The 15,680-nt window shown below is 36.8% G+C and overlaps 1 protein-coding gene across 1 annotated transcript in view; it reads right to left on the bottom strand.

Annotated features, from left to right (window-relative positions):
* The window catches only part of LOC102073115 (N-acetylated-alpha-linked acidic dipeptidase 2), a 40,882-nt gene that overhangs the window by 15,432 nt on the left and 9,770 nt on the right, over window positions 1-15,680 (bottom strand). Inside the window, exons 7-16 of the mRNA XM_014266177.3 lie at window positions 15,122-15,215; window positions 14,694-14,792; window positions 12,932-13,017; window positions 12,158-12,277; window positions 11,666-11,748; window positions 8,853-8,916; window positions 6,853-6,920; window positions 3,764-3,855; window positions 2,233-2,323; window positions 1,307-1,571 (exon numbers count right to left, since the gene is read on the bottom strand). Of these exons, the coding sequence (XP_014121652.2) occupies window positions 1,307-1,571; window positions 2,233-2,323; window positions 3,764-3,855; window positions 6,853-6,920; window positions 8,853-8,916; window positions 11,666-11,748; window positions 12,158-12,277; window positions 12,932-13,017; window positions 14,694-14,792; window positions 15,122-15,215 (1,062 nt within the window). The remainder of the gene's footprint in view (window positions 1-1,306; window positions 1,572-2,232; window positions 2,324-3,763; window positions 3,856-6,852; window positions 6,921-8,852; window positions 8,917-11,665; window positions 11,749-12,157; window positions 12,278-12,931; window positions 13,018-14,693; window positions 14,793-15,121; window positions 15,216-15,680) is intronic.

Below are 15,680 nucleotides of genomic sequence, written 5' to 3'. Positions count from 1 at the left end.
ACTGAAAACCATGCCTTGTAAAAAATAGTCAAAATAACAGATGTATAAAGTTATTAAGGAGAGGTCTCGGTGTTATTTGGGCGAAAAAAAAAAGCTAGAAGTAGAAGATTGCTTCTAAATTCTAGGAATGAGAATAGATGCGTTGGTCAGGAGATAGTTTGTGCAACTTTTAATCTGAAAATAGATAAAAAAACAATGAAAATAAATTATTTCGCAGATATTTTGATAGATGCTCTACTACTGCAAAAAAAAGAAAATATTTCATCTTACAAGACATGCTGCAGTGAACATTAGAACATATTGAAGGAACTCTTGGTGTTTTACAGAATCTCAGACCAGATGATCCATCAAACAAGATGCTTCTTCTGTCTGAAGAGGCCTTTTTACAAAAAAGGGTGTCTTCTCAAAACAGTCAACAATTTTTCACCTAAACCATTAATGACATTTCAAGCATAATTTTTAATTTCTCCCAAATGTGGGTTCAGTTTGAGTTTCTTACAATGTTTCACATGCCCCAAACAAGGACTGCATCTCCAAAAGGTGATTTGTGTCTCTAAATCATGGGTTCATCAGATAGCAAGTGAATTAGGACTGACTGAAATATCTCCTTGGTGCAGAAACACAAGGAGTGATCAAGGCAAGAAGGAAAAAAGAAGAAAAAAAGAGGAGACTGAAAATGACTGTGGAAGCTATCCCAGCCTGGGATCCTGAGCACTGTGCTGCTTTAGACCTGTTTTATGGGCTCCAGAACAATGTGCTCAGGTGCTCAGCAAACAGATGTATTCATGCAGGAGAGCATGGAAAGGTGCTCCTGTGGCTTAAAAATGGCAGCCAAGCACTGAGGGAAATGGTGGAGCTCCTCAGGGTCAGATGAAGTTTTGGATGAAGAGGAATGGAAGGAATGGACACCTATGTCCCCCAATTTCAAGCAGTTGCCATAAACACTTGACTTGTCTTCTTTTTTAAGCAAGGAAGTGTGGACCAGGCTGAGATACCTCTTTGTCCTACATTCGAGGTCCTTGACTGCCTGTCAGCTCTGTAATAAGGCCTGTAATTAATAATATGCATGAAAATTCTTATAACCCTTAGTAATTGACCAGCACTGAACCCACCACACCCTCTTGTCAAGACAATAATGAGCTAAACCTGTGTTGTGTTTAGGAAAAAAAAAAAATAAAATTGAGGCTCTTTACCATGAGGGCAAATTTCAAACAGGAAAGAAAGGAATTAATTTGCAGAGCTATGACAGATGTAACATGTCCCTGCACGATTCGAATAAATGCCCAGACCTGTGGCTGTTACTCACCAAATGATACTTTGTAAAGTTTCAGCTGTTCCTCATGCTTCTTGGCTAATTTATAAATTCTGTTGCTGTATCCTTTTAAGGCTTCTCCATAGTCTCTAGAGTCAAATGGAATGACCTGGGAATCTGCTAGTTCATAAACCAGTTTTCCTCGTAACTGGGCAATTGTTAGCTGTTTCTTGAAGGTGGGGTCATAAAATTTTTCCACTAGCTCAAATGTCTCATACACAGTGTGATAAACAGGATAATTGCTGAATTTGTCTGCTTTCTGGAAAAGAGCAAGCAAATTTGTCAATGCCCTGTATTCTGACTGGAGTTAAAAGATGTATTGATCCCTTTATGACTCTGATGCTTTGTTTGGTTTCCAAATAAAAAAAGCTATCTGTTACAAAACAGAATTTAATATCCTTCATTTGTGTGTGTTTGTATTAAAAAAATTAAACCAATCTGATTTCATGGACTGCTGCACAGGATTAAGTGAGCAGGCTTCCTTCTCTCTACCCACACAGACCTGCCTTCAGTTCCACTGCATGGAGGTTGCCTTCTCCAAGAGTGAAAACAGTTTGGAGTTTGGATAGCAAAAGTCTTCAATCACAGCCCCTTTTTACCTTCTGTAGCTGTTTCTGAACACAGCTATGGAAGATTTGTATATTAAGGGGACTATTAATAGCATGGTGGAACAAACTGTCCACCTTCAATCAGACTCTATAAATACCTCTCTGTGAACTTGACATCCTATAGAATATACATGCCGCTGTTAACATGTTTTATTCTCCAAACATTTAGGTTTCTTGCTAAATTAAGAAACATCACTGTATACAAACCAGTCAAAGATGCTTTGAAGCTTTTTTATTAATTATGAATAAATGCTTTTAACAGGATGACTGCTCAGCACTATCAAACTTGTTCACATAGTCTGTCGGACTTACCCTGTTCTTGGTGTAACGAGCTCTGCCTGATGCAATTCCCAGTCGCTGGAAGTAAGCTTCAAAATCACTGCCTGACCCCAGTTTATTTATTCTGCAAGCAGAAAAGACAACATCTTAGTAAGGGCACTTGCTGAACAGTGTGGTAGTAATTTATGCAAAATGCAGATTTTTCAGAGAAATTGAGGTCAGTTCTTCTGAAGGGCACATCAGGGACACTAGCAAAATCAAAGGCTAGATGAATGGCAAGCTTAATTACTTAACTGATTTTATTCCAGCACTCTGATTCAGTATCCAATATTGCTAGGAAGATCTTTTAATTGAGCAATCCTAATTATGGCAGCGCTGACATTAAAAATACAAACAATTTATGAACAGGAGCCATAAAATTGTATCAGCCACGTCTCTGCCGTCTTAAAACATCAATCATCTATTTCCAAACTAATACGAATTGGGCAGCAGTATGTATAAAGACAGATGTGTTTGTGTGCTTGGCACATTCCGCAGCAGAACCTGAGGCCGATAAATAATTCCCGCTGGAAATTCGGCATTCCCGCACCCGGCACCCGCGGGCCACCGCTGCCATCTGATGGGGAGCTGCGGCGTGGCAGGGGCGAGCAGGCGGCACAAGGCAGACACAGCACCCCAAGTATTTTCAAATATTTACATTTGAAGTTAAGTTTCAGGTTTATGTGTCTGGCCGGATGAATAATTAGTGTTTATCAGAAAAAAAAAAAAAAAAAAAAAAAAAAAAAAAAAAAAAGTTTCTTCTGTTTCCTGCTGAAGTTAGTGTACATAAGGAATGATGTGCATCAACTAAGAAAGATCAAATGTGACTGCTTTTTCAAAAGGAAGAAATCTCAGTGGGTCTAATGAATCCAGAAACTCATCTTAGCAGAGCCAGAAACACGCAGAAGATTTTTGACAAATCACAAAAGGGAGCAGATCTGTGTGCCTTATGTCAGTAACACCACACTGGGAATAAGATTGAGCCTTTCTCAGTCACAGGTGGAAAGAGTGTTTTGGAGTTGCAACACCTTGAAATATGAAATGCTACCACACTCATATATAGATTTGTAATGTAATACATTTACATTCATTGAATAAACAAGAAATAATTATCTCAAGATTTTTAATTACTGCTTTTTAATTACTGCTCTAGGCAGCTTCTTTCAGCTGTTTGCTTATCCTAACAATTTTGATTTTGTCTTATCTAGTAGGTGACTAAACTATGTTTTGAACCCTTTCCCCACCCTGCTTTCTTTTGAATGCTTTTCAAATTGCTTTTCTACTAATATAAAGGACTTTAGAAGTGTGAGGCTTCATTTCATCACAGGAATAATGTCACCATCATTAAATAAAAATAATACTATTTTATTTTACTATTTAAAATATTATTGCTAGAGGGTCACCTTGCACTAAAAGGTTTTTTATTGCTGCCATAAATAGCACATCTCAAAAAATTCTAGTGAGTAGCCATGCCATGATATGATTAAAATATTGGGGTAATAAACCCCGAAACATATTAACTTACCTGGGAAAGTTATTATTTTCAGATGAGGGATCTTTCTCCAGCCAGCTCTCATAAAGAGATTTATTTTCATAACCCTCATCAGGGCTTAAAATCTGGAGAGGGAAATATGATAATCTCATTGGAAATACCTCTAACTCGATTCATTATCAAAGGAGATCTTTGCAGCTCCCAGCTTCATTCTTACCCAGCAGTGCTGCTGCTTGCAGGGAAGTGAATATTGACATTTGTTACTCACATTTATGCATTCCCAAACAAGGAAAGCATCTCACAGGCACTTGGAACCAACCACAGACAGTAGGAAAGGACAGGTTAAAAGGATGCTACCTGGAGCTCATCTACTACAGGGGAAATGTGCATGGACACACACAACAGCAAATGTAATACTGTGGGACTCCTCAGTATACTGGAACCTGTTTTCCTTTCAGCAGGCATGGGGAGATGAAAATCACTAGCCTGTTTGTCCTGAGGTTTCCCCTGCACAGCAGCAATATTCTCTCAACAAGGCTAAACCTAAAATTCCACTGCTTGTTCTGCAGGAAAGGTACAAAATAATTATAGTAGTGCCAAGGGAACTCAACCAAGCCTGGAGAATCATTGTGCAAGACACTGTATGTACAAATGTAGGTCTCACACCTGCACCTCAAAAAACCCCCCAAAAACTCTGTAACCAGGATGGAGAAGGTAAGTATTAGTGTTGTCATCATGCTGCCAGCAGAACTATGAAAGAGTATAAAATAAGTTGACGAAAGCTCTTAGAAAATCTGTGGCAGAGTAGAAATAAGTCAAGACTCCAACCCTACACTTAAACAACCTTCTCCACCTACACTTAAACAACCTTTAATAGACATGGTCCTTTAAGTATAAGATTGGCTATTATGTGCAGAGGATTGGAATTTTTTTTTCCAAAATACAAAGCATAAATGTTCATGGACACTTACATGGTCCCACCATGTTGTTGAGACTTAAATTCGACCTTGAAAAACATTCAGACTCCAAATTGAAATAGCAAAGAGTTCTGACCTCTGAGATTCTGTCAGCAGCTAGCAGGAAAATAACAACTTTGTGAAATAACTGCTTGGCTGCTGTCATTTTCTGGGTATTCTGGTCAAGTCCTAGGGCTAAAGTGAAAACTGCACATTAATAAGAGCAAGCTGAACTCTGACATGTGGGAGGAAAGGCACTCTATGCTCTGGCAAAGATGTTATTCTAACAGCTTTGGTCATGTAAAAACATCAGTCAGCTTTTTCATACAACACTGAGAGCACAGTAAAACATATTTGCCCTGACTTAGATCCAAATCTAGGATCAGCATAAGCTTCCTGCTAACTCAAGAGAAGATGAAGAGTTCTCTAAGTATAAATGCAAAAGAAGCTGTGATAATCACAGGAGGATTGGAGCTGAACTACTGCAGACACCATTTGGTGGTGACCAAATGTCTAAACCCTGGCAGTAAAGCAGGGCCCAGAAGACAGTCAACAGCTCAATGTCCCATCTGTAGCTAGACCACAATTAAAGGCAGAACTCCCTGAAAGATAACACTTCATGTGTACACTAGACTTCTTTCTGGTGAGAACTGACCCACTAAAAAACAAGAAGAGCAAAGAGATCTTTGGATGTTGGATAACTGGATGTTGGATACCTTAATATGAACAGAAATAACTTTTCTTTGGACAGGCACAATCAGGCTTCTGGGTTTTCTATTGTTAACATCATACTTCTACTGTTAAAAACTAAAATAACAGTGAATGTGACATTTATTTTTACAAGTCAGTCTGAAGTACTTTGTATGGTACTTTAATGGAAGTTTTCTACTCAAACCAGCAATAGCTGAATAGTTGACTTAAGATTAGATCTAGGTGCTAATTTTAGCATTGAGCACTTTTTTATAACTTTGTTTATCTTTTACAGTGAAATGTCTTCCTGAGTTAGTGGCTTAGGGCAGACAGAAAGTAAATTATTTTATCAAGGGCCCTGCAGCACTAAGGACACGAAAATTTTTTTAGACAAAAGAGAATGCTCTTCAGTGTGCCAAGTGTCAGAGCTAATATTTGAACAGCACAGCTTCTTCCCTCTGCAAGGATGAAAGATTAAGACAAAATTGACAGGAAAATAAAACATAGAAAAGAAAAGAAAATCATGGGAATAGCACAGATAAACTTTCCCAGATCTGAACCATGGCATTTCAGGTGGTAGAAGTGTGCTGTGTTTGAAAATAACTTGGGATGAATGCATCTAGCACGATGGGAGATTGGTAGCTGGAGTCATCCTACTAAGTGCCATTGCAGGGCAGATTTTAACACTGGACCAAGTGACTTGAGCTCCCTTAAGATTAGGGGGGGAATAGTTTGAGTTCAGTACATACAAAGGTAGGCAACCCCATTTGGTCAAACAAATCTCATCCTAAAGGCACCAATTTCTACCCAATGCCTTTACAGGGAGCCTGTGTTGCTGTTGTTCTGTCTTTTGTTAGCTGAGATGAATCCACATCTGAGGGTCGTGGCAATAGCTCAGAAGTCTAATCTGGTTAACTCATATGGAAAATAAAATTCCACGCTTTAATGAATCTCAACCTTTCAGCATTATGATAACATATCCCGAGAGGTGAAAGTAAAGGAGTCATGGTTTGACCACTTAAAACAAAGCAAATCCACACATCAGACCTGCTAAAACACCTTCTTAATCCTTCAATATTTATCACATATTTCAGAGGCTGAGTGAGATATGGAGGAGATTCAGGGGAATAGATAGAGAGAAAATGGTAGCCAGCCAATGTCAAAAATATTTCCCTTCAATGTTTATAACTTTAGAGAATTGGTCTTGCTCAAGCATTTTGCTTTTATTATTATTATTTTTACTGTATACTGCAAATAAGATTCCACTTATGTCAGTGACACATTTCCATCCTTTTAAGAATACTGAGGAACTGTGAGCATGGACTGTGTACTGCTGATGGGATGTTTTGCTATTGATTTTGGTGGACTCTTCTAGCACAGCAATAAAAAGAGTCTGGTATGATAGTCCAATTTTATCAAATAAACTTAGAGTCTTACTTATTGTTAAAAAGGCAGAAAAGTAGATTGATTCTATACCTCTTTTGTCAGATTATACACCAGTTTGTAGAGAAAAGGGGTACAGTCAACTCTTAATGTGTAGTTACCTGAAAATGAAACAAAAACATGGAAATTTTCCCTTCACGTACTAGTGGCTTTATGTTCTTAATGGACTAAACCCTGCAGTCCTTTCTTAGATAAACTTTTTGACTAAGGCAAAAATTTCAATCTTGCCTCAGATATATACAGAAATAGACTGCATGGTCTCACTTTGTAAGCTACTGCCACTACAAGGCAATAAAGTACTGGTTATAGTACATCCACAGTAATGTAATTAAACCTTCCCACAGCTCTAAAGTATGCCTAATTATCCCTCATTAGCTACAAGCCCTTGTCACTCATACACTTCCCAAAGCTTTTGTTGAACAGAAGGCAGACAGTGAGATGATGGAAAAAATACCAGATAATGTTAATGATGTTTCCAAGGAGAGTCTGTAAGTGAAAACTGGAAATTCAAGCCACAAAAGTGCTTAAAACAATGACTCGCTTTGCTTCTTTTTATTGCTATAGGACAATAAATAGAAATAACTCACTGTCCAAAAAGTGGTATAAGAAGTGTTGTGGACAACATATGATGATAAATAAAATAATTTTCAGAGTATATTAATGCTATGAGTTCACAGGGGATTTTACTGCTCAGGTGAGAGATGCCCAAGGTACTTAAGCGAGTGCACTGAACATGGTGTTCTTTTCCTTATTACACACTTCTTTTCCAGTTGTTTTGCTTTCACATTTCCTTTAATGCATAAAGCAACAGACATGTTTGAATAATCAAAATTTAGAAGAAAATTGCTAAGGCAGCAGCATGTTGGCTGCAAACCAACTAAAAAATATGCATTACAATCCATGGTGAGAATATGAAGCAGTTGTAAACTATTATTTCATTTGTGAGATTTCCTAGGTGTGAAATTCTGGTCTACTTTTAACACAGCATCTAGGCTGCATAAATGAAGGAACAGCTCTAACCCTCCTTATTTCCCAGCTCCAACTGAGCATTTAGAAACTGGCTTTGGCTTTTCTTTCTTTCCAATCCTCTTGTGATAGACAAAATTTTTAGCTGACAGGAATAAAAAGAGTTCCTAAATATGCCTGTAGATATCAATTTTATTCACACACAGGAAGCCCAAATAAGTTGGATTTGACATGGGAAGAGTAATGCCCTAAGTAACAGATGTTATGATGCAGAGCAGCTTCACAGGACCCTTCTGACTATTATTTCAGCACAGAAAACAGTAAAAAAGGTCTTTCTGTAATAAAGTCCAGCACAATTTCAGAAGGCTTTTACAATATAGATCATAGTGTTGGGCCCTCTCAAAAAAACAAAGGCCAGTTTCTAAGCAGCATTCCTAAATGGCATATTCTTCTCATAATCTGAGGGACACAGTAAATTGGATAATGGTGGATAAGGTTTTATTTGTGAAACAGTTTTCAGGGTCTATTTTTTAAAAGAAGTCCTGCTGTAATAAATATATAACCCCCTGCTCCTGGTAATCAACAAAAGTTAGTGCACTGACTCAAAGCACCAAAGCATCTTCCACCCTCACAAAGTGTAAGCCTGAGGTCTTACCATCATAATAATTTATTGTCTCAAAATATTATAATTCCAGAGGGAAAGGAGCTGGAGCTGTGACCAGAACAAGGAGCAGATTGTCATATATTAAAACTGCAATTGTAAATTAAAGTTAATGCAGCTAAGAGACAGTTTTACATACAGAATGCTCAGTTCATCAGCACAGAATAATAAACTCCTCCAGAGGAGATATTCTGGGCTCAGAAACGTGGACTGCAGCTCATGGATGGCACTACTTGCAAAAGAAAGCAATGTGAAAACTTAAATTGTCCTCTCTCTCCTCTTAACTCCATATTTGCTACACTTATTCTGCACACCACAATAGCTATCTCATGCAGTAAATAATTGACAGAGAACTAATAAAAATTACAGCTGTAAAGGCAGGTAAAGTTTAAAAGAAAAGACCCACCTTCTATAGAAGAATCTGCGTTGATGTAAGCGACTGCCCGTTCCTGAAGGACTTTGGCATTTTCCTAGGGTTGTAAATGTATAATTCTTACTTCCAATTAGTGGCATTTAGTCAAGAGCAGGTCAAGTGCATTGTGTTTTAGAGCATTACCATTAAGATCTCAGTCAGGATAATTACTACTGTGTACCTTACTAATTATATTGTTTGAGGATGGGTAAATGTTCTGGGCATATGAAATTCATTACTCCTTTCTGGGACTTAATTTGTTGTGGAAAACATCCACAAAGTGTAGGTGCTGCCTGCTGCATCACACAAGAGCAAAATGGAGCAGAAAAATTACTGGATAGAATTGTAGCACAGTAAAATTAGGTTATTACATGCATTTTAGCTCTGCACTTCTGGACTTTCTGAACATGCAACATGTGACTGTGAGCTCAGCCAGAATTCCTCCATGCTTTTCATCCCATCATTTTCCATATGTGCTCCCAGCACTGAACTCAATTTTAACACTGATAAACCAAGCACTCCTGACACATCTACAATCTTCCTTTTCAAAAGGGAAAGTCAAAGCACTGAAATTTTCTTCTTAAATGCAGTTGACTGACTATTCTGAGTTCACTAAGCATTGCTTTCATGCTAAATATATACCGACATCTTGTTTATTTTTTTTTCAAACTCTAACTATGTTTGAAATTTATATTCTAATTAACAAGTGGTATTTCATGAGATTTTGGCTTTGTGACAGATATTTTAATTAGGTTAGCAATTGTTACTTGAGTAATTCAATTTATAATCCAACTAATAATTCGTAAGTCACATGAACTAAAAATTTAATTGGTAATTAATAACTACATAATGTAAAATAAAAAAGAAAAAAAAGAAAAACAAGGAGAGGAGATCATAAAAAGAATGTGATGGGAGGGAGCAAGACTGTGCTTGCCTATATGGGGCCTTGCATATATGCAAAATCATATTTGCAGTATAAATAAGTATCTTTGTTTATAAGCTATGGAGATCATCTGTGTATGAAAAGAGTGTTGCCACAGCTGAACTCTTTCTGTTTCACAGAAGATGGTGAACATCATGGGTTAATTTTCCTCGAGATTTAATACGTGACAGATCTGGCAGCTGCAGAGAAGAGGAATGTAAGCTGTGAGGAATGTCTCTAGAGAAACTGAATCTAATTTAGGTCTAAAAAAGTAGTAATGCACACCACCAAGATGAAGTAAGGAAAAATAAAATTAAAAGACACATTCAAATATGAACTGTGCCTACAGTTTTCTAACCTTTTACAGCTGCTATTTCATGAAATAGTTAATGATAGATTACTAGATACCAAATTATTACACAAAACCCATTACAGAACAGGAGTAGCAATATTTAACAAATAGAACATAAGAAAACTCCCTAATTTATTAATGACTTGTTCAAGAGAAATTGGTTTCTTAAGCATCATTGTTTCATATTCCTCATAATGAAAACAATTGTGTGGCTTTTTTCTTGACAGCACCTATATGTATGCAACGGTACACAGACAAAGAAATCACAAATAAAGTTTTACATACAGATATTTTTGCCACCAGTGGAGTTCAGGAGTTCAGGTGGGATGAAAATTTAATGTCAACTATTTAAAATATCTCAGTAAATTATTTAAAATAATTTCAATTACTTTTTCTTCATGTTTCATAAACCAGTAGTAAGATGAAGACATCTTTAAAGCTGGAAGCCTAAGAGTTTATGAGTGAAAAAAATAATGCAAATCTGAAGGAATAGAAATCTCAGCTTTGTTAAAAGAAGAGTGATGGAATCCCCTTGGTGTTTGGAAGCATTTTTCTGGGTTTTTTATCTCCTCTGACATGTGCCATTTTGCTATGTAATTTTGTGATTTGCTGAAACACATGCCAATAATCTAAACTAAAAGATTTTTTATTTTATAGGTTCTGAAAGCTCTATACACACAGCTAAATATTAACTTGTAAATAAAATTCTAATAGAAGAATAAGACAACACATTTCTGTTAAACTATTCAGTACTAATAAATTGACATAGTTCAGCAGAAATGTGTTTTATCAGGCAGTTTTCTTCCTGCTCTATTTCTAATTTGGATTTTACAGAAAAAGCAATGAAAACTCTTGTAAGACCTATATTTCTTATTGGGGTTGAATAAATCTAATAAGAACTGAATATGCCCAATAGGAAAAGGAAGATATAAGTATTCAGAACCTCACTTCTGAATTTCCCAACATTCTTCTTTCAGGCAGGTATATAGTCAGGGATCCTCCTACAGAATTAATTGACCGTCCTGCCCCCGAGACTCTACAATGATGGAATTCACAGGAATTTTGACTCCATTCACTCATAAATTATCTATTCTTTCATTTGCACAGTAGGATTGATTTTTGTACCAAAGGCTTGGCATGCTTACAGATCAGAGGTTCAGGATCTGGACTTGAACTTATAGAAACTAAGGAATTTCTCAAATAGAAAGTTAGACCAATCTGGATTAAATAAAATGTTATAATTCTGTTAAATTATGAGATAGATTTCCACTAGAGACCACTGTGGGATATTACCTTTGAATCAAAGTAGATTTTTGAATCTTAGAAGAGTTAGTGCACTTATGTTGTAAGAAGCTAGGTAGGTAGGTAATTTATATAAATACATGAGTGCCCCACAACACCTGAAGGAGTCTGTTGTACTCCAATTTTACCACAGAGTTTTTGATTGCAGTTTAGGAATAGATCCTGGGTACTGCAGTCACCTGCAACACACTTTCAAGTTTTGCTTTACTTTACACAGGTTTTTTTATTTACCTCAGCCCACTCTGTGGAACCCAATAATCCAAATTCTTCTGCATCCCAGCTAGCAAAAATAATAGTTCGTCTAGGTCTCCAACCTGCAATTACATCATTAAACTTGAATTTTCAACTTATACTTTAAAAGTCTACTGACCACAGTTAATTGCAATTGCTTTAAAAACAGCACTTAACTGATATAACAGTAAAAAATATTCCTCTCTAAAATCCTTAGAGGAACATATTACTGCAGAGGCATTTCTTCTTAATGCAATATTTTCACTCTGATAGCTAAGAGGGTACCATTACACTCACGAGGGGATAAATTCAGCCAACTACCAGGCAATGCCACATATGTATCTCTTCAATTAATCTACAACTTTCATAATGAGAAATAACACTTTCTGTAGAGGTGAAAAGTTAAAACAATACAACAGCTTATGGAAGCACTGATCCTCAAAGCCGCTGTTTTCCATATCCATCATTTTACATCTGCAGTAAGTAAGTTACCTTCCATCTTCATTTTACCAAAACTCCGTACAATTTCTTGCAGAACTGCAGCACCAGTGGTTGGATCAATACCACCAAACACCCAAGAGTCTCTATGACCACCTAAAATAATATATCTGTCTGGAAACAAACATACAGTATCAATTAATAATTAAAAATGCACGAGGATTACCTGTGATTTCCTTTGATTGTATCATTACTTGTATGAAATCAAATATGAAGTTCAATATCAGCGCTACAAGTTTATTTCTTAAGGGAATCGGCAACCATTCACTTATTCTACTAAGGTCTGCAACTAAAGACCATAAATATTTAATAAATATTTTTCCATCTAAAAGTCTTTGTTCTGTATGACCTGCTACAATAGTATAATGTATCAATATATATTATATCAATAGTATCAATAGTATAATGTTAATGTTCCAAATCATCACTAGGTTTCTGTAATTTGAATTATGTTAATTTTTGCAAAGGCAAAATGTATGACTGATGTAAGGTGAAGCCTACTGTAAAGTGACAGGCATTATAAAAAAACATTCTCTGATGTCTATCACTCTATTTTAAAGGGAAAGCTACTCTTGGGAATGCCAATGACAAATAGTGTGATGGGAAGGACAGAAAAACTACTACTACTAAGAATTTCTTAAGACTCTGTATTGTACGGTTATCTAAAACACTTTAATTTTCTTACAACACAAGTACAATAGAAATACAAAACAAGTACAACACAAATACAAAAGAAGGAATTAAAATCATCAAGCATCTGATGCTCACCTGGTTCCAGAGCTCCTCTGAGGATGCCAACAACGTTGTAAATTCGTGTGATTTTATTGCTTGTATGAACATGCATTCTGACTTTTCTGAAATGAAAGGGAGTGTGGAGTAACCATTTCTGATATTAGACAATAAAAAGCCAATGCTAATAACACATTAACCAGAGAGTTTGTGCTCCTGTCCTGCTTTGAGTTTTCAGCACTGATCCAATGTGTGTTCAGCACTGTCATGCTGTCTCAGAGACCCATTTTTTATTTCAGTTAAGCCTGCTGCTGATGCCTTAGAAAAAAGCCTATGTGCTGGGCTAGTCTATACATTTGCAAAGATTTATAGAATTTATAGGACTTTTTTTAATGGGAACCAATCAGATAATTGTGTACTAGACGAATAAACTGAAAAACATGCGCAGTAATAAAAAAAAAAATCTACATTTTGACCAAAATTATAATTGTGGATATGCAGATGTTTATAAGGAATACACTTTGGTTTCCTAGCATAGGCCCATACAACAATACAGAACTTGAAGAACAGATGATTAGGAATATTCATCCAGGAATAAACTGAAATGTGTGTTTATGACAGTGGATCTAAGTGATTAAGATTTGTCAGTCACAGAATCACAGAATGGCTTGGGTTGGCAGTGACCTTAAAGGTCATCCAGTTCCCACCTCCCTGTCATGGGCAGGGAATCCTCCATTAGAGACAAAAAACCTTCTGCTAGAAGCACAGTTTTTTCTTCCCTGTCCCCCACCAGTAAAATTCACTTATGAAATTTTATAACAGCCAAAGGTATCCAGGTATTTGGAGAGGTAAAACTAACACATGTTCGGCCCCCTTAAGCTGTGGAAGAAACAAAGCACCAAACAATGGGGGGTTGTGTGTCTGGCAAAACCTCAGGAGATCCACATTTGAAGTTATCTTTTCAGCAGCAAATCTGCATAGCTGTCAAAATCAAAACCTACTTCAGGACAGCCACTGGATCTTTGCCCAGAAAGTAACAGACACCAGGGCCTTGAACGTGCATGTATGTGCACACTTCCCATGTGCAAGTGACTTTCTACCTAGAATCAAAAGGTTCATTTTGATATGGAACTGCTCTGAGAAAGATGTGTAGAATTAATTCGTATTTACAACAAAAATGTTACTCTATCAAGTAGGAAGATGTTAAAAATTCTACTCAAAAATACAACTTTTGTGGATGAATCATATTGTTTTCTCACTGCTGCTCTTCCAGATACTCCAAACAGCACTGTAATTATGTCAAATATGCTTTCTTATGTAGTTATTCCTACTTTATTAATTTTCAGCTAGCTAGTGTTAACGCAGAGCAGAAAAGAATAATAATAAATGAAGTCTTTGTAAAATTATATCTATATATATTCAGACATACTCTTGTCATCCAGGAGACAGAGTAGTGATAATGATACACCATTTTTACACACTGTCCACTAACAGTCCTCATTGAATAATACCTTCTGTAAACTGAAACTATATTTATGTGGAAAAGTCAGAGAAAAGTGAGCTTTAGCTTTATTGCAATTTATTGACAAATGTCATGTGGCTTGATCTGCTAATTTATTATCTTTTTGTAATGGAATTTATTTTCAAATTCTAATAATTATCTCCAAATGTTCCCTAGCAGAAAGAAGTAAATATCTCCAGAGTATCTTTAGATGTGTTGATTCAGAGTCTTTTCCTCAGAGAGATTTCTTTTTTTTTTTTTTTTGCAAAATTGTATGAACAGAAAAGTATTAAAACAGACCTTGCGGAAGAGTTGCCTGTGAATCCTGGCCCTATATTATAAGGCACATTGAGACTTCCTCTCCAGCTGCTGTCTGGAGCTGCAGGTCCTCCCATTGCACTGCGAAATGAAAAGTAAGACAAATGCAGTTGACCATTAGGCTGAAACCTTAAATTCTCTTACTTATTATTGCAGCAAAACCTAGGTGGTTTTACAAAATTCTTAAAAGCATTATTGCAAAAACAGAATGCTTTGAATTTTCCACATTTTCTGGAATAACTACATTACTACTACATTAATTACTACATTATTACTTCTGAATTACTTCCATTACTACAAAAGAGTAGCAAATGCAAGTAACAACATAGACTTTGCCATCTTAATATGAAAAATTTGCCTGCACATTTGTCAACCCTGACTTCTGGAGAGGAGGGCTGATGTATACTCACCGCAGTAACACTTCTGCATCATGATATCCAATAGGATGGACTGGGATTTTGGGAATCCCTACACCTTCATTAACCTTGTACCTGAAAGTGTACTCTGAGAAAACAGAAGAAAATGTAAAGTTTATGGCATTCTTAGCAACTTTAATCAAACTGGAAACACTTTTGAGCAGAGCAGCCACCAGTGTGCATGATTCTTTTTAATTCTTACATCATTTCTCACACACTGCTTCTAGAAAACCAAACTGTAATGACAGAACCATCTGCACAGCAGTGCAAAAGATGTCCCCATGCTTGATGCAAGGCTAGATTTGCTGTCCAACCATGTTATAACATTTCCTCCAAGCTGGCATGTGAGGTGAAAATGGCACCTGTACAGCTGCTTGACAAGCTGCAGAGGACATGCACAGATGCATTTACCTGGGTCAAAGATAGCCCCAGATGAGTCTGCTGGGCCTGGCACACACAACCTCTCCTGGTTTAGGTTGTCCCATGTCCCCAGCAGGGGCCACACAAGCCCATGAGCTTTCCAGAAGCATCCCTGTACAGCCATGCCACCAGC

This window comes from Zonotrichia albicollis, chromosome 2, assembly GCF_047830755.1.
Source record: "Zonotrichia albicollis isolate bZonAlb1 chromosome 2, bZonAlb1.hap1, whole genome shotgun sequence".
In the NCBI taxonomy this organism is placed as follows: Eukaryota; Metazoa; Chordata; class Aves; order Passeriformes; family Passerellidae; genus Zonotrichia; species Zonotrichia albicollis.
This window is presented reverse-complemented; position numbering and strand designations above follow the sequence as displayed.